This window comes from Malania oleifera, chromosome 2, assembly GCF_029873635.1.
Source record: "Malania oleifera isolate guangnan ecotype guangnan chromosome 2, ASM2987363v1, whole genome shotgun sequence".
NCBI lineage: Eukaryota > Viridiplantae > Streptophyta > Magnoliopsida > Santalales > Ximeniaceae > Malania > Malania oleifera.
In genome coordinates, this window is record NC_080418.1 from 24,797,738 (window position 1) to 24,817,368 (window position 19,631).

At 37.6% G+C, this 19,631-nt stretch overlaps 2 protein-coding genes across 3 annotated transcripts; one reads left to right on the forward strand and one right to left on the reverse strand.

Moving 5' to 3' along the window:
* The first annotated feature begins 858 nt into the window (after positions 1–858).
* Positions 859–4,126, forward strand: LOC131148000 (zinc finger protein BALDIBIS-like). Of its 2 annotated transcripts, none has more exons than XM_058097725.1 (4): positions 859–1,731; positions 1,833–2,229; positions 2,417–3,429; positions 3,987–4,126. In XM_058097725.1, the coding sequence occupies exons 1-3, from the start codon at positions 1,599–1,601 to the stop codon at positions 3,426–3,428; spliced, it is 1,542 nt and encodes a 513-aa protein (XP_057953708.1). In that variant the 5' UTR covers positions 859–1,598; the 3' UTR covers position 3,429; positions 3,987–4,126. The 2 variants fall into 2 exon arrangements, with proteins under 2 accessions (XP_057953708.1, XP_057953707.1); XM_058097724.1 differs by having other exon boundaries at positions 4,004–4,126.
* A 13,914-nt stretch (positions 4,127–18,040) lies between these two features.
* LOC131148001 (fasciclin-like arabinogalactan protein 12) lies at positions 18,041–19,111 on the reverse strand. The gene has a single exon (XM_058097726.1). It carries the CDS (start codon positions 18,984–18,986, stop codon positions 18,246–18,248), a length of 741 nt encoding a protein of 246 aa, XP_057953709.1. The 5' UTR covers positions 18,987–19,111; the 3' UTR covers positions 18,041–18,245.
* Positions 19,112–19,631: the final 520 nt, after the last annotated feature.

A 19,631-nucleotide genomic window follows, 5' to 3' on the forward strand; every position in this document is an offset into this window, starting at 1 on the left:
ATTTATTGACTTTTTACCGTCTATTATATATATATATATATATATATATATATATATATAAAATTTAAAGCCCATAACAAACACGAATTTTCACTAAGAAAAATAAATCAAGCTAAGTTATATAGATGGGAATACCATGCATGGATGGTTAATTCAAAATTGGCGGTGGTGTAGAGGCCCCTTAATTAAAATCATGATGGATGTAGTTCAATTTCAATCAGAATACGTGCATGCCGGCCAGCCGGACTCGAACTGGACTGAGCCCACCGAGTCGAGAAGTGGGGTATGGGCGGCGGGACGCTTGAGGAGGGAGCGAGCTAGGGAGTAAGGCTGAGTCAACTCGATCGGCTCGTATTCCCACCGTGGACACTAGTCCAGGTAGCCAGAGCGATTTTCTAGATAAAAGTGTGAGTGTGTGTGTGTGTGTGTGTGTGTGAGAGAGAGAGAGAGAGAGAGAGAGAAACTATTGGGCGAGGGGTGTATATATATATATATATATATATATACAGAGAGTGGTGAGTGGCAGTTTCGTCCGGGGGCTGGCGGACATGTCAAGGAGGGGTACCAGTCATCTCTGTCCCACAGCAAACACTACTCTCTGTATTATCACAAACAACTCAACACCAGACCCACCAGCACCACCACGGCCCCACCCCTTCCCTCTCTGCCGCCCAATGCCAAACCCTGTCGTGGTCCCAATAAAAGCCCACTATTAGGCCCATTGCCCAACACCCCCTCCCCCTTAGCCCATGACCAGTTCTCTCCCTCTCTCTCTCTCTAAAACAGATTTGATGAAATAGGAGGGAATGCAATTATGGCATAATCATTTTTACCCCCATGAATGGCTGTAAAGGCAGCTCCCTTTTCTCTCTCTCTCTCTCTCTCTCTCAGCCCCCTTTTCTCTCTCCCTCTCTCTCCAAATCTAGCTTGATTCGATCCATCTATGCCTCACCTTTTTCCTTTAAAACCTATGTTCTTGTTTTTTCTCCATATTCCCTCCCGCCCTTCTCTCCCTCTTTCCCATCTTGCCTTTTCTTTTATTTTATCTTTTCAAGGGAGCTTCATTATATATCTATATATAGATATAGATATATCCAGTAGAGCTTAGTAAATTACATTTTACCACTTTAGAAGCCGAAAATGAGAGAGACAGAGACACAGCGGTCCAGCTGAGTCTATGGCTGACCGACTTTGAGAGAGAAGCCGTGTAGGATAAAGATAGAGAAATAGCACATATAGGGGGAGAGAGAGAGAGAGAATAAATATTCTGTTTGGCTTTCTTCTTTTCGTTTGGTACTGTTTTTCTTCTCCCGAGTTCCAATTTTCAAACCCCAAGTCGCCAGGGAAAGATCCATCCATCCATTCATCTCCGAAAGCATCAGACTTATATATATGGGATTTCGTCACTAATCAAAGTTCTTCGTTTTCGAGGAAGTTAAGAGCAAATCTATGTCTGGAATGATATGATTCTACAGATTCTCAGATTTTTTCATCATCTGTACCTCTTTGTTTTTACTTTGTCTCTTCTCTATAACCAGTTTAATTAGGCCACACACGCGCCCATTAATTACCCTCTCTTGCTTTGGATTCAGTTCCAAATGATGTCTGAAAATGGATTCTCAATTCCCTCTTCAATCACAGGGTTTGCCCACCAACCAAACCCTAACCCTAATCCTAACCCTACCACAGCTCCATCTGCCAAGCGAAAGAGGAATCTTCCAGGAACACCAGGCAATAATCAAGCATACCCTTTTCATATAAGGGTTTTGTTTTTTACTTTTCTCTTGTTTCCTCATTTCTATTGATGGTTTTTTTTTTTGGGGGGTGTTTAGATCCAGATGCGGAAGTTATAGCTCTGTCTCCCAAGTCTCTGATGGCCACAAACCGATTCATCTGCGAAATCTGCAACAAGGGTTTCCAGAGAGACCAGAACCTGCAGCTTCACCGGAGAGGCCACAACCTGCCGTGGAAGCTCCGTCAGAGAACCAATAAGGAAATCCGGAAGAAGGTGTACATCTGCCCGGAGAAGAGCTGCGTTCACCACGACCCCTCGAGGGCCCTTGGCGACCTCACCGGCATCAAGAAGCACTTCAGCCGAAAACACGGCGAGAAAAAGTGGAAGTGCGACAAGTGTTCTAAAAAATATGCAGTTCACTCCGATTGGAAAGCTCACACTAAAATTTGTGGAACTAGAGAATACAAGTGCGATTGTGGAACCCTCTTCTCCAGGTAACGCACATACTTTCCATGTTCAAAATTCTTCACTTACAGGTCACGTACGTAGAAGATAGATTTAATTTCATGGGTTTCATTATCTATAGCTGAATTTAATGCGGTCAGACTAAAAGGGTAGTCGGGAATTTGTATTTTGTGAAAAAGAAAAGTTATGAAACGGGGCTTTTTGTTTTAACAACAGGAAGGATAGCTTCATCACCCACAGGGCCTTCTGTGATGCTTTGGCTGAGGAAAGTGCAAGGCTTACCTCAGTCCCTGCACCAACCAATATTACTCCAAATAACTTCAGAAACAATAATTTGATCAATGGGCCGATAGGTAGTCTTCAGGCTGCCGGGATCCCCCAATTTTCCGCTCCCTTCCGGCCAGAACTTCACACTAGCTCGGTCGACCCAACCGGCCATCTCAACGAAGATGGGCAGAAGCCGAGGCTGCCACTGTGGCTAGACCAGCCCAATTCTCACCTCAACCCTATTGGCATATCCGGTACTAATTCAAACGGGTACTTATGTTCGAACTCGACCGGCTTGCCTGAATTGGTGCAAACAAATTTGTTCGGGCTTTCGTCACCACCACCGCCGTGGCTCAACCAAAGCGCCAGTACTAATCTCTCCATACCGGCACTGCCGCTGGGACTAAAACGAGAAGATGAGAGCAAGGGAAACTTTTCAGAAAGCATGGGCACTCTATTATACTCCAACAGTACCAACACTCAAAGCTCGGCGCACATGTCGGCCACGGCACTGCTGCAGAAAGCAGCCCAAATGGGCTCTACAAGAAGCAACCCACCAGCAGCCGCGGCAACCGCGCTCGGAGTGATGAACTTCAATGATAACCCTAATTACAGCCAAAACAGAAATGAGATTGAAGACAAGTTCTTTGGGCAGCAGAGCCAAGCTGATCAGAACTTGAATGAGTTGGTGAATTCTATGTCGTCTTCTTCCCCAATAAACAATATTAATGATGGGTTGTTTTTGGGTGATTCGAAATCGAGCTCGGTAACCAGAGGGAAGCTGCAGCGCGTAAGCTCCAATAATATTGAAGTGGAAAGTAGTCTAACGAGGGATTTTCTCGGGGTAGGAGGTAAGGATGGTGCAGCAGGGAGACCATTGATCTTCCAGCACGAGCTAGCCAAGTTTGCTTCAATGGGGGCAGCCATGGACTTGAGCCACTACAGTAATGGAAACCACTGAGGTACTCTTAAATACATATACAGCTCCATTATTGGCAAGATAAATTAATTAAAGACCCTTTAATTAAATTTCTGTATTATATATATATAAACTAGCATAAAAGTTGCAAGTTCATTTTAGAACAGCAGATATTTGGATTTTGCATTTGAGAGAGAGAGAGAGAGAGTGAAGAGAAGGGGGCCACTGCACACTGGAAGAGACTTGCACTTAGCAAAAAGCGACATGGCGAGTCTCTGCATGCAGTAAATTTTGATTCTCCGTGACGTTGAAAAATTAAATTAACCTGCATGTCTAGCTGGCTGGCTAGCGTCACAATGCACTCCAGGCTTGTGTTGTCACGGCACCATCCTTACTGTACATTTGAACTGATCTGAGGACGCACTGTTCCGTCCGTGAGTCTGATCGTATGCACTTTTCCCCCCCCCCCCCCCCCCCCCCCCCCGCGCCTGCCCTGACGCTCCGTGAGTCTCCCCTAATAATTAACATGTATATTCTGTCATCACATGCAAATATTAAGCTTAATCATAAGTACTACATAGCTTCTGTGGTTCTCCGTAGGATTTGATTGTCTGCAGATCAAGGCCGTAGGATTGATCGACACTGTGATTAGTGATGGAGACTGATCTATGTCTAAAGTTTGAACGTCAACTTCAGGGGGTTGCTGTTCTTCCAAGTTAATATATAATAATAATTCCTTATATATATATATATATATATATATATATATATATTATAGGTTGTGACAACCAATGTCCAAGAACATGTAGGCTTGTCTTAAGGAAAGGTAACTATGGCTAGTCAATATATGATTTTATGCGATGATTTGACCTGGCAAGGTAAATGAAAGGTGGATCCATGCATATATATATTTACATTTACTCTAGAAATATCATTTTTCTAATTGATATTATTTCATTTTTGCATAATAAAACGTTTGAATTTCTACTTTTAACTAAATGAAAGGTCCATGCATGTATGCATTTATGCATTTATTATAGAAATATTTTTTTTTCTAATAGTTATATTTGATTTTGTGTAGTAAATTTTTTGGACCATAAGTGAATCACAATCTTCGGTTATGGCAATAGGCTTATCTTTGCATGTACTTGCTTGATATTCAGTCTTCTTTGATAATTTATTTTGTCTCTTAAGTTATAAAATTAATAATAATAATAACAATAATAGGATTACCTCTATTAATTTTGTACTTTCTTTTAACTCATGTCAAGATTTGCATACGAGATTTGTACATACATGGATATCACGTATATATGCTTAAAATTTTAGGTTGTCATATTCTTTTGGATCCTATTTTTATTGGGTGGTTTTAATTTTTTTGGGATTCATTGGAGGCTCACAAGTCTTGGGAAGTGCCTCAAGTCAATGTTGAGTGTGAGGTACGATACAAAGGTAACCCATGTCATGCTCTCAAGAAAAGGTTGAACAACCTTACTAGATCCCGATATGAATCTAGATCATTCATCAACAAGATCATAATGCATGAACAAAACAAATATATATATATATATATATATATATAAATAAATATATAAATAGAGGTAAGGATATAGCGAAAAGTTTTACTCCTTTTTTGAATTTTTCTAGATCAATCATTTTTTGTGAGAAGCAAACTTCTCTCATCCCATTCTCCTTTTCCAACCCTCCACCCCAAAAGATTCCAACCTAAGACCCTCCAACAAAAAAGTATCAAGCTCTAGCCATTGGAATTTCTCAATTTTTACTAAGCAAGGTATACCCACCAATTAGTTTAAGGAATTTATTAACAAGTGAGTTGGGAACATTAATTAAGGTATTATTTTTAAAAATATTCTTTCAGACCATGAATATTATACTATTCCATGTGTTAACTCCTTCTTTGGTTTGTGAAATAGAGTTTAGCCACACACGAAAGGAAAGGCCAGAATAGAACCAAAGTAGGAATAGAGCTAAAATTACAAAATTTTAAAAAATAAATTTAATTAACTTGAAGTAATTTAACTAATGTAACTACTAAATTTCATTAGTCATAGAGAATGACTATCAAAATTGAAAATTAATTCCATTCTCAATGTTTGGTATTCTTGAATGGAGATTGAAAATTAGAAATGAGAAATAAGTCGATTTTGATAAAGCCCCTACTGCAACAACTATTTATTTTTTGCAATCTTTCAATTATATGACTTCAAGTTAATTAACTTTATTATTTAACTTTTACCCATGAGATAAATGGTGGCCATTTGTTGTATCTCAGTTTTGCACTTTTGCTAATGTTATGGCAAAATATTGATATGGGGAAGATATTGAATTTATCAATTACCCGCACTTTTTTTTATAAAAAAGATAAAGAGGATTTCATTAAAAAAAACCTCAAGCAAGAAACTTGAGGAGAAAATGGAACAAGCAGAAGTCTAAACAATTACAAACCCAAGGGAGAAAAGTAAATGAGAAACTCCTCCCAATTTGAAGAGGGAAAAAAGGAGCAAACATGGCTCTAATGAAATAAATTTGTAAAAGACATTATCTGAAGCCAGTTGAGTAGAGATCTTTTCATCTTAGAATTTTTTTCTATATCTTGACTTCCAAATCTCCCAAGAAATAGTGGCTAGAATAGTGTCTCTCAATTTCTTCTTTCAGCAAAGCATGCACATAGAGGCGAAGATTCAACCTTTCCTTTGATTATCATGTGTTAAGATGCAATTCTTTTCCGCCAACTAGAGAAAGAAGGAAAACTTTGATGGAAGCAAAGAGCTCAAAAAAATATTTTTGTGAAAGACAAACTGCAATTAGCTCAAGAGCTTGTTATAGAAACTTTTGATAGAAAATATACCATTGTTGGTTAAGGACCAAGTGCAAGTATCAGTAGCTAACTTTTGAATTTAAACCGAGTAAACGGCTACCAACGGCTCCAGGATTTCCTCTAAATGAAGACCTCTAGGCTGACGAGAGAATAGAAGGTTTCAATGGTGTTGCTCCTTACAATAAAGGACAAGATCTTTTACCTTGCCATCCAGATGGCAAGAAAAGGAGAATTGGGTAGGGTAAAGCTTACATAAAGTTTATCTCCAACCCAATGATCCTTTCAAAAAAGAGTTCTTGGGCCATCATATCTCCCAAATTTTTTTTTTTTTTTTTGCAAATATCCAAAACATATGGTTGTGCTTAAGGATACATTTCCAAAGGCTCTAACTCTTTTTTAGGTTACAATGTTGTGATTCCCAACCTAAAGATTCAAAGGCATATTTTGCATATATCATGCTCCTCCAAAGGCTATTAGACTCAGGAGAAACCCTCCAGGACCATTTATCTAAAAATGCAAAGTTCATGAGTTTCATGTTTTTAAACCCCAAGCCTCCTTTGGAGATAGGAGGATAAAGACTAGTCCATTTGATCAAAGGGTGCTTGAAACCATTAGAATTTCCCATCCAAAGAAAATCCCTTTGCAATTTTCTAACTTTATAGCAAATGCATTGGGAATAGGCCAAAGAGAAGTAGGTAGGCAAATTCATTAGAACCACTTCCTTGAGAATCATTCTACCGCCCAAAGGCAAGTGCCTTGCTTTCCACCTAACAAGTTTGTGTTCAACTCTTTCCACAACTAGATCCCACATTTTGATGGCTCCATTTTGTAAACCTAAGAGAAGGCCTAAGTATTTTGTTAGGAATGATCCAACCTTCAAGTTTAGGCTATTGACAAAGAAGTCAATATTGGAGGCTAGCCCAACTCGATAGATGCTGCCTTTGGAGTAATTGATCTTGAGGCTTGCCATAGTTTCAAAGAATAATAGGATGGCCTTCAATCCCTTTGTTTCGGATATGTCATCCCTACAAAATATCAAGGTGTTATCGACAAAAAGCAAATGGGAAATATTAAGGGAATCATTACCATGTAGCAGATGAACACCATGCATCATGTTAATAAAGTTGGCCTTCTCAATCAATATGCTGAGACCTTCCATTAGAATGGTGAACAAGAAAGACGACAAAGGGTCACCTTGCCTAAGCCCTCTGAAGCTTCTAGAAAACCCTACAGCTTCTCCGTTTATGATTATTAAGAACGATGTTGTTGATATGCATGTGCATATCCAATTCCTACATTTAATCCCAAACCCTATGTTTTCCAAACTATTCATCAGGCAATCGCAGATAATGTGATCAAAAGATTTCTCTAGATCCAATTTGCAGAGAAATCCTTTCATCTTCCTCCTAATTCAGAAGTCTAGACACTCATTAGCTATCAATGATGCATTAATGATTTGTTTGTTAGCAAGAAAAGCAAACTAATTACTAGAAATAGTCTTGGGCATCACAGTTCTTAGCCTATAAGATAAGATCTTAGCAAGAAAAGCAAACTAAATGATCCCAATCAAGCTAATTGGTTTGAGATCCTTTATATTTTTAGCCCCACCTTTCTAAGAAATCAATATCAAGAAGGTCGATTTTAGACTCTTTTCAAACCAAATGACGTGAAATTCATTAAGAGCTTCCATGAAGTTTGCCTTAAAAGTGCCCCCACACCTTTGAAGTAGTGTTATTGTGAAGCCATCCAGCCCGGGAGCCTTGTTGGCAATGAGTGATTTAATGGTTGCCCAGGCTCTTTCCTCTGAAATTTAATAGGGCATCTAAATTCTTTCTATCCTCCCTCGTGAGCTTCATGAAATTCCACCCTTCGATTTTTTGCCCTCCACCCTGCATGTTCTTTGAGAAGCTTTTGAAAATATCTTACTGCTTTAGCTTTTATATCTTCTTAAGCCTCACTAATTGTCTAATCTACCTTCAACTTGAGTAAAACATTGGTTATATATCATGTGCATGGAAGTCATTCAACGGAAGAAATTGGTGTTCTTATCCCCCCTATTTCAATCATAACTCTCTAGATTTCATTCTCCAAGAGGCCTCTTCAATGTCAAGGATTTGAAGCAATTCCTTATTGCATTCATTTTTCCTAATTTTTTCAATGTTGTTTAGGGGATAAGATTCCTTTAAATGATTCCAGTAATCTAACTCTACCAACAAGCTTGATTTTTGACAATTGGATTTATCAATGTATTCTTTATTCCATGCATAACACAACAACCTTTTAAAAACTTTAGCTTACTTGCTAGGACAAAGGAAATAGAACCATTCACCTTTATTTCATTCCACCATTGATCCGGCAGGTTAGGGAATCCTTTAATTTTTAGGTAGCCATTATTGAATTTAAATGGAGCTTTACCCCATTTTAGTCCCCCACAATCCAACACAATTGGATTATGATATGAAAGATGCCTAGTTAGAGCCTCTTGCCACAAGTGAGGGTGGGCTTCCTCCCATTCAGTGGTCATAAGGAATATATCCAATCTAGAAAATATGGGTGGATCTTGATTATTAGACCAATTGTAATAAGCTCCATTCAAAGTCTGATTAATAAGAGCCCATTTAGAGATGAACTCAGAAAATTGTTCCATTCTTTTATTAATTGTAGTGGCAATGGACCTCTCGAAGGGATATCTAACTTCATTGAAATCTCCATATATAGATGCACCAAGGGCGTGCATTCTTCTCTCTAACTTTGGAGATTTCTTCCCACAACTCTACTTTTTGTCCCATGACTTGAGGCCCATACACCACCTATACCCAACAATTTTTCCTAAGACTTTGTAGTGCAAAATCAAATAGATGGAGAACTTGCATTTTACTAACCTCACTTTACTAAATTGACTATTCTTCCACATAATGATGATGCCTCCTAAAGCTCAACTCAATTTTATTCCATTGAGGTCCAACTTTGATTCCTTCCAAGTTGAGAGCATGAGCTTCTTCTCTAACCGACTTAACTTCATTTCTTGCAAACATACAGTATATGGCTTCTAGCTTTCCAATAATGATCTGACTTGTCCTCTCATCTTTATCTCATTCAAACCTATTACATTATAGGATAGAATCTTTTTATTCATTTGGGAGTGTGTTTGCTAACTAGTAAGCCATTTTGGGAGGCGATTATTTGTAGAAAAGACCATATATTCTCGTCTTCCTCATTCATGAGCAATCCTATTTTTTTTGTTGAATTCTGCAACTTCGTTTATATGGCCCATGAGTCACATTTCTTTTTAAAATCATAATATATTGTTGAGATCCTTTATCAAGCCATAACCACGAAGGGGCTCTATGAGCTCTTTGGAGTCCTCTGTTTCATGAAACTTTAGGAGTAGTACCGTGTTAGTGTTGCCTACTCTAACTTCTACAACTGTGGGTTGAATTGGCAAGGTTTTGTTGTTAAAGGCAGGAGATGCTTTGATAAAGAAGTCCAAAACATGGGTTGGGGGTGGAGCTAAATGGACTTTTGCTGAGCTAGGCATGGAGTGACCGAAAGTATTGCGAGCTTGGGCTGAAACCCTCAAAGTGGTCTCCAATCCTTGCTGCCAAAACCCTCTACTGCTTTGTCTTCATTCTTACGCCATCTACAGATTTATGATAACGAGTTTTTTGAATTTGATCGAAATTCTAGCAGAGTATTTAAAAATTCTGAAGTTTTTTGGGGCTCGAGGCATAGCGTTGTGCACTTCCTCTATTCGCTCACCAAACGCGTCTTAACCCACACATCTTATTCCTCTTTGCATCCCCTCTTGATTCCACATTTTGATATCTTATGTCTCTTCTAGATGTTTGAATCCCTTTAAGGCAAGCACATGTATAGTGTTCCTTTCTCCTATTAGAACGGCTTGCAGGAATTGAAGATTCGGTTTTGTGTCAGATGACCAAGACTACTGAAGTCTATTTTTGAGCAACCTCACATTGTTTTTTCTTTCGATATTCAAGCGATAGACTATATCTCCATCTAAAATTATAACGTGATATGGGATCTTTGTGACATTATTAACTTTTAATCTGACCATGTTGCCAGGCTTGCCAAGGTTTGGGTTCTTAACTACCAAAGATAAAATTTATAAAACCTAACTATGTCCAAGTTCATTAGAACAATGAGTAAGTTGGGTGTCAATTCTCAGGGACTAAAGTGCAACTGTTTATCAAATTAATCTAGTTTACTATGCTGGAATAAGAAGAAAAATTGATTTTGGTTTTTTCTATTAAACTAAGAAAGCAATTAAAATTGAATTGAAATTCTTAAGGTAAAGTAATTCCCTCGTTATGAATCCACCCTAGTCCTTTAATGCACAATAACTAGGTTTGATCAATTATCCATACTAGGGTTTCAAAGATAAGTAATTCGCTCGAGTAGCATAGGGTAGCCAGGTTCGCACCAAATGTCTAGAGCACGACCGAGAGATTGGGATATACCCTATCTAGCGAAAAAGAATTCCTTTCTAACGTAATCTGCTCAAGTAGCATAGGGTACCTAGATTTGCACCAATCGTCCTAAGAACAATCAGGAGAACGGGGTATACCTTATCTAGCGAACACAAATTCATTTCTAACGCAATTTGCTTGAGTAGCATAGGGTAGTCGGGTTCACACCAATCATCTGGAGCACGATCGGGAGAACAGGGCATATCCTATCTATCGAACACGAATTCCTTTTTAACAACTGTATCCTAATATGCACTATTGACTGAATCCTAACTATGTTGTTCTAGCCTAGGGTTTCATCACAACGTAACTAGGGAACCAAGCAAATTAGCTACTCATGGTGCATGAAATCAAAAGTAAGGACAAGGTAACGAAGAACGAAATTGAAAGCATAACTTTTATTGAAATTCAGAATTGAAACAAAGCAGGAATTGAAATACAATTGAACTTGCAACTTGAAATTAAACAAAGCAATGTAAATTGAAAATTAAAAGAAAGCTAATCTAATTGGCACCCAACAGAACTCGAGGGACTCAAGGGACCAAAGTGGAACCCCTAATCATCTATTTGAAGTTTGATTTTATACCCATTAGGGTTTACACATAATCAAATTCAAATCATGAAACTTTAGCCAAAAATCTCACGCAACTGATTTTTGAACTCAATAACAGTCAACTTGGTCACACCCCAAGTTCTCTTGATCGCGCCCTGATCAAAACATTCTAGAAAATCTTTAATTACTTCATTTTTCAGTTAATGGCATCGTCGACCTGGTCACACACCCAAGGTCTCTTTGTCGCACTCTGGTCGAGTCATTCTGTGAATCTTGCTTGTTAACTAGCACTCTAAAGTCTTCTATCTTGACCTAGTCACCCCTTGTGACTGTTTGGTTACACCGCATGGTCGATCAAGGATATGTTGATGTAGCTGGATCAAGGCCTTGGAGACCTAGTCGAGTACTTGGTCGAGCCTTGTGCTTCCAAGTTGCTTCATTAACTCCTTACACCGCTTAACTCCTTGATTTGAGTTCTGATTTCCTGAAACATGAAACATACTGCGTGTAACTCCAAACAATGATAAGAAGGTATAATTACAAAGTAAATAAGAACATCGCATAGGTAAATGGAGGCCTAAAATAGCATATTTTAGGAACACATCTTATGTCTTCAAACAATCTATATCCTTCAAATCTTCTAATAATCCTCTTCAAATCATACCAATGGCCTCTAGAGTTGTTGTGCTTTTCAGCTGGAGAGGAATACCTCTGATGTTGATCCATTTAGTTGATCTATTGTCCCTATTCTTATGACAAAGCATGAAGAGGTTCCACTTGATCAATCTCATAAATTGGTTATGAAAATGTGTGGGACCACAAATCATCACCTTCTCTACATCCTCCACCATGTTGAAGACGAATAGGATGAAATCAAAGGATAGTTTTTAAATTTTTAGAGTTCCATTGAGATTCCATTCTTTTTTACACCAAGCTTCTAGCTCTAAGATTGACTTAATGCCATTGTCTGGATTTCCAATTAAGTAATGGCTAAGAAACTCCTTTCTTCTCTTAACACCTTAATTATCAGGTTCGATGAAAATACTAGAGTTAGTGAACTTGATCTTACTATTTTCTACTTCAAACAAATTGGTATGTGGCACCACTTGGGAGAATTTTTTCCCAAATTCAATTAGGTTCCTGCTAATTAGTTTAGTCCTACCGATACAATCCTCTATGAGCTTTAGCATTTCTTGAATGTTTTTTAGAGACCTATGAAGCTGGTTTGCATCTACCTTTGGTTGATCCATCAAGAGATCCAAGAAGAAAAGTCTGCCTTCCTTTGTTTTTTAGATCAGTCTAAGAAATAGAGTTCCTTTTTTACAGGTCCAGCTGATACTGTATTACTTGTTGCATTTGATTGAGCATTGATATCCTTTCCAGTTTGTTCCTTCTAGTTTGATTTCCTTGAAATAGGAAGAGATTCATGGAATGACCTCCTTATGGTAGTGTAGAGATCTACTAAAACCTCTGCTTCTAAGTGTGAATGTGAAGAATTCAACTCCCTGATAATCCTAAAACTTAAGTTCAACTGAGGAATATTACCAATGTACGATAGAGCCATTCCAAAGCTTCCTCCAACTCTTAACTCTCAAACCCCATAAATCATTCCCGAAGTGAAGACAAATAGGATCAGCTACAATAATATGTGTGGGAATAACCACACTCTTCTTTCACCACCTTTAATCTATCATATCAAAGCTCTCTCATGCACTGTCAATTGATTCCTCCATTAAGTCACATTCTAAAATTTGACACTTTTAGTCAAAAAGTTGGACCAAGTTTCACATTTGCCAAAAAAATTTCAATCACATGAACAATGTTGTGTGCCATGTTGACTTAATTCTCCAATTTGATTTTGACCCATTGGAACTTCAAGGCGACATCCCCAAGGGAGAAGGTTTTGGGGGTGGTGGAGAAAAGCATGGTGACCCATTTGTATGTGGTTCCACCGATAATGGTTGCTTTAGTGAAGCAGAGTGTGGTGAAGATGTGTTACATTAGTGGTTGAGATATTCTTCTACGAGCAAAGCCACAAGTGAGATGCTAGCGCATTTGATGATAGAGCATTTTTTTATGGATGATTAAGGTAGTTTAATTTATGGATATTTTTTGTGTTAGCATATTAATTTTTTTAAGGTTATAATGAATTTAAAAAAAAAAAACAACAAAGGTAGGAATTGGGAGATATCCCATGGAATAAAGGGGAAATCACAATTCCTTCAAATAATGGAATTAATGTTCTAGTCGGACTACAACTCTACTCTTGCTTCTGCGACCCAGAGGCTAGAATGGTAACTGTAGCCTCAAATTTGATTCCATTGTAGGTGTGATTTAAAAAAAAAAAAAAATCAAAAGTAAGACATTGATCATTGTTGAGATTCCCTAATTTTTCATTCCCTTCCACTAGGACTAAAGTAAGAAAGGAGAGCAAGGGGAATTTTTTGAAAAGCATGAGCCCTTCTTTGTGCTCAAATAGTATTGGACTCAAAACTTAGCTCACATGTCAACGACAAGGTTGTTGCAAAAAGCAACAAGTGTAGTACCCTACAAAACCATAAGCTCATGTCTTAATCTTGTACACCCCTTAAACACTATTGCAAGTTTACAAAGAAGGAGATTAAACAAGTCCCAAGTATTAGTTTCAGTTAGGTCATAAAGTTTTTCATGCATGGCTTGTTGCCAGTCATTACATGCTAGCATCAGAATATGTTCAAATCTTATAAAGAGAAGTAACTATTGAATAGTAATGGTACTTACTTAAATGGTGAGTAGGAACATTTACAAGTTGGAGCAACAATGAATATATAGAATATGAAGAAAAGGCATCAAGTGAAATAGATACGGTAGATGGATCTATAGGTGGAGGGACAAAGGGTGAGACATTACTGATGAGGTCCCCAAATTTTGCTCCCTTCCACATAAACTAAAGTCAGATTCAAAGAGCGAGGGAGATTTTCTAAAAAGCATGAGTTCAACTTTGTACTCAAATAGTATTAGTACTCAAAACTTAACTTGCATATCAACAATGAAGTTGTTGCAAAAAGAAGCAAGTGTAGTGCTCTACAAAACCATAAGATCAAGTCCTAATCTTGCACACCCTATTGCAACTTTGCCAAAAAGGAGACTAAACAAGTTCTAAGAATTACTTTAAGTTAATTAGGGCAATAATTTTGGCATACATGGCTTAATTCCAAAGGGGATTAGTGCCAGCCTCACAATACGTGCTAGGTTCATAAAGAGAGGCAATAGTTGAATAGTAATGGCAATCACTTAATTTTGGGTTCGGGGGAAAGGGTGGGGGGGAGCACTTATCAGCTAGCTTATCAATGATAAATAGAATCTAAAAAATAGGCCTTAAATGAGATGTGATAGATGGATTCACAAGGGGGTCTAAGTTCACCTTAAAAGGAGGAGGTAGGGAGTTGTCTATAAAGATCACAATATATGGACTGATAAACAATTCTAGAAAAAAAATTCAAAGAAGAAATGCTAATAAAATGACATTTATGGCCCCAAAAGGGGACATGTATAAATGTCTTAAAACATTTGGTAATAAGGTTATAACACCAATAACTCTTATACTCAATATCATAGTCATAGCCTAGAAAATAATAAAGACATGAGCGCGGCTAAAATTAACTTGTTATGTTCACAAGCTAGAAGCAACACAAAATCTACACACACAACCGAAATTGTAAGATTAAATAAGCAATAACCTTCTCATACAAAAGCTCAAATGGGGATTTATTATCGGTGATAGTAGATAATGAGGTATATATCTTGTTATAATGGGTTAGATAGGTGCAAAAGAAACTTGCACCTAAAAATGCTCCAGAAGAGAATAGAAAAAGAAGGATTTGACATATTCCAAAATATGACAATGTTGACATTCTACTTAATTGTAAATTCTATTATAAGGTGTATGGACAGGATCGTTGAAGAATGGTACCTTTCTTTATGAGTGGAAACAAATTAAAAGAGGGATTAGAGTATTCCATGACATTTATCTACACAAAAAACATTGCTAACGCAAGGAGAACTAAGGTTTAACAAAAATGTGATAGAAAAAGGTGGATGAGTAGTAGAAATGGCAACATCCCAAGCCCAAAAATAGATGTAGTCATGACCATATAAGAGGAAGACACCTTATAATGACTCTTTTGTTGAATTCCTCAAAAAAGTTCATTAATGTAAATTAAGGATAGAATAAGTGTCCAATCCAAGAGAAATGTTATAGCGTGTTCAAATCATCATAAATACCTATTAATATAAAATGAATGAACTGCTGTTGATCCCAATGCTTAATGAAGAAGCCAACAAACTATTCATAAAAAAAGAAATTAGGATCCACTTAGGAAAATTGATAGTAGACACCTATTCATCAAAGAATAAAACTTAGTAATTAATTGTCCAAGCATATGACAAATCTTGTTTTCAAACTGAAATTTGTTGACAAAAAAAAGTTAAAAAGTATTGTTGTTACAACCACTACTACACATATTATCCTTTCTCTTTTATTTATTTGTATATTATTAGCATTTCTCTTTTATTTATTTGTATATTATTAGCATTTCTTGTTTTTCTTAAAGATAGAAAATCAAAAAATATATTTTATTATAATTGTTGTTAATCAACCAAGGACAACAGAAAAATAAAATCGTTATCATTACCACGTAATTTTTTTAAAATTAAAAAATATGAAAAATCTAAAAAACTTAAAATGTAAAATATAAAAATATGAAAAATTAAGAAGGAGAAATATGAAATCATTTTTAAAAAATTAAGAAAAAAACGTATTGTAAAAAAAAAAAATCTTTAAAATTCCAAGAAAAGGAATTTGGGAAGTGCGCTCATTGCATTAGTTAATGAGAGGGATGTAGCAACAAGTTTGACTAGTGTAGCTCTCCCACCCTTCGATTATATTTTTTTGATTATCAATTAAAGAGTTAAAGGTTTCCTTGTTTGGTCTCCAAACAAATAAAAACCTAGTTAATGCTTATGTTTTAATTTATAGATGCTTAATTAGATGCCCTTATTTTTTATTCTTTTATTGAGAATTTCACTTGTGGGTTGGTCCCACGTTGGAAAAATTGAGTGGATGATGGGTGCTTATATACATGGTTGAGCCCAAAATACAATAAGCTTAAACTTTTGAGTCAAGTTGGTACTCATCCGTGTGTATCAAACCCACCCATGGACTCCTCGAGTGTTAACAAGTGATATCAAAGCTGACGATTTGTAACTCTAAGCGAGCAACATCGTAAAAAAAATCGAGGCGTTAAACTAATTCTCCTGACGTGCTAACAGTTCAAGAGACCAATAAGGATCATGTAGGCCTAGAAGATGGTTTCCGAATAGGGTCAAGACGTGAAAAGTATGATTGATTTGGAGGCACGTAGAATGCAAGTCGAGACACGTAAGGTGCGGTGGTATGGCCCACTTGAGAAACTGTTGGAGGGTTGGGCTTATTCTCATGAGGGAGTTGATTTTCGTTCAAAGACGAGCAGTTGGGAAATTAAGTGAATGATGAGTGCTTATATATATGGTTGGACTCAAGGCCCCATAGGCTTAAGCTTTTGAGTCAAGTTGGTACTCACCCGTTTCTATCAAGTCCACCCATAACTCCTCCGGTGTTAACATCTTTCTTTGTTAATCTCTTACTAGGACCACCATAAGGAGGTTGAGATACATTACCAAATTCTTTTGGATTGGCTAGCCTTCGAAAATATTAATTAGGAGGTCATCTACAAGCATTTGGTAGAGAGTGGTAGACACTTCTTAATTGGTTTTTTTATTCCTTGGAACCCCCATATTGGTTTTTCTCTTAGTAAGCTTCTTGATAAATTTTTATATAAGTTTTAAGCGAGAATGTGATAGAGTCATCATAATAGGTTTAAACTCAATCCATTGACACTTTAAGAATAAATTTTTTCCTTCCATTAATTAAAACAGAAAAATCTAACTTGATATGGATACATTATACACATACTACAAAAATCTAACTTATGAATTTCTGATTGGACCCAATATTACTTGATATTTTTCTCTATTAGAGAAACTAAAACCTCAATCCATCTAATCAAAAGCCTTGAATAGGGCAAATTTTAAAGCAAGCAAAGGCCCTCCCCTTATTTTTTATGGTGCCAAGGACTTGTGCACACTTCCAAATATTTAATTGAACATATACCATATCTCTCTCTCCCCTTTTTTTTTTTTTTTCCTTTTTTGTCAAATAAAATTTACGACTTGTTTGGTTTAGCGAAATAGCTATTTATTGGATTAAGATGGAACGTAGCTTATATTTTACCTATAGAAATTAAGGAAATAATTATTCTTTAATATTTCAAATTATTTAATTCAATATGTATGATGAAATTTGGTAATAGTCATTCTTTATCTATTCCTTATTATAGACTCAAAATATTTCACATTTTTACTTGTTTTATAATAATAACATAATTTCTTATATAATTAATTGTAACCTAACCTTCTAAAAATTTATTTTTTAAAATAGGGATCCTGCAAATCAAATTTAACTTGTATAAAAGTTTTAGATTAAAAAAAAAAAAAAGTGCCTTTTTTTATTAGAATGTTGTTTCTGTTCTAAAATTTTACCAAAGCAATGATTAAAAAATAATAAATAATTTTTTTAATAGACAGCCACCCTTTTTTTTTTTTTTTTTTTTTTAACTATACAACACAAAATCTCAAATTACACGAAACTGAACCAACAATAAAAAATTACAAAAAATTAAAAAAAAAAAAAAAAAAAAGAGAAAGAGAAGAAAAAGGCTCAAAAATTCAATCTTAGCCGTCCATCTTCTCAACGTTTCCATGACAAACTGACTTATAGATCAAATGGGACTCGAGAGAAAAAAAAAAACAATTATTCAAAAATCACTCGTGCATGTCGCCGATCAATACCGTCCAATCCGACAGATCAAAATCATCAATCACCAATTTTTTTCCTTCTTCTGTCACAAAGAAAATGCTGCAACCACAGTAGCAAGTATTACTCCAACGTACACCCCTCCATGACCGGCGAAACGAACTGCCCTGGATGTGTCCGCCGGCACGGCCTCAGGTGTGCTCGCGGCAACTGTAGATTTCTTCTTCTTGGACTTCGCCGGAGATGGGGCCGGCGCCGGCGGCTTGGGCGCGAAGATGTTCTGAGGAAGAAGCACCTTGTCGACCTCATAAACCGCAAGCTGGCCGTCCGTGTACAGCGTGTTGGCCACGGTGGCGTCGACGAGGCCGGAGGAAACGTTGACCTGGTTGCCGGAGGTGGTGATGTTGAGCGGGAACTCGCCGTCGTCGGTGTTCCCGGCCTGGGTCCGAACCGGGTTGCTGATGGTCTGGAAGTTGGAGGTGGAGAGGAAATTGGGGATGACGTGGAACTGCATGAGCTGGACTTTCTGCTCGTCGGAGATGGAGTTTAGTGTTCCGGCTTTAAGGCCGGAGAAGGCAGCGTCGGTGGGTGCGAGGAGGGTGAGACCCTGGTTGGAGTTGTTGATCTGGGTGTTGATCTGGTCTTCCATTTGGGTGCTTCTCAGGAGGCGGATCAGGACCGTGAACTGCCCGGCTTTCTCCAGGATTTTGGTGATGTTGGTGGGGCCGGGCGGCACCGGAGCAGCCGCCGGCGACGACTGGGCCGAGGTTGTGGGGTTCTGGAGGAAGAAGAAGGAGAGGAGGAAGAAGAGAGAAAGCTGGCTCTTCATGGTTCTTAATTTCTTCTGTCTTGATTCGAGTTGAAGCTAGCTAGATAACTAGCTCGGGAGTGAATGAAGTAGTAGTAGTAGTGATGGGGTTGGGGAGTGCATGCAGGAGGGGGTTCTTATAATCTTATTGGGGAGGGAAGCGTTACCCTTAAAAGCAAAAATAATAAAAATAATGAGTGGGGGAAGAGAATGGATTGAAGTTAGGTGATGGGTTCATTTTAGTCTCAAGACCCAGCTGTTATCATTTGTGAATTCTAGAGAGAGAGAGAGAGAGAGAGAGAGAGAGAGAGAGAGAGAGAGGGATGATGGAAGTGGGGTGCAGGAGGACTGTGGGAACGACTGGGGTTGCTTAAGAAGGCAGGAAAAACAGAGGAGCAAAGGGGGATATGATATGAGGGATTGCTTTTGGTTTACTTATCAGTGTGTGTTACGTTGCTGATTAGAAAAAACTAGGCTGTTGATATAAATATAAATGAATTAATTAATTTCCACAGTCGTAAGAAAGAAGAGTTGTGGGTGTTGAATATATATAATTTAGTTTTTAATTGAATTGGAGGGGAGCATTGATGGATGGAAGTGGATGGTCATCATTCCTTTTGGGGCCATCGGCGGTGGTTGGTGAATGGTGATGAATCTCTGTGGCCA

What these genes read in the sequence shown, in the direction of transcription:
- LOC131148000 (XM_058097725.1), top strand. Translation starts at nt 1,599, where the DNA reads ATGATGTCTGAAAATGGATTCTCAATTCCCTCTTCAATCACAGGGTTT. An exon ending in GAATCTTCCAGGAACACCAG is followed by an intron (nt 1,732 to 1,832) that starts GCAATAATCAAG and finishes GGGGGTGTTTAG; the next exon opens with ATCCAGATGCGGAAGTTATA. An exon ending in TGTGGAACCCTCTTCTCCAG is followed by an intron (nt 2,230 to 2,416) that starts GTAACGCACATA and finishes TTTTAACAACAG; the next exon opens with GAAGGATAGCTTCATCACCC.
- LOC131148001 (XM_058097726.1), bottom strand. Translation starts at nt 18,986, where the DNA reads ATGAAGAGCCAGCTTTCTCTCTTCTTCCTCCTCTCCTTCTTCTTCCTC.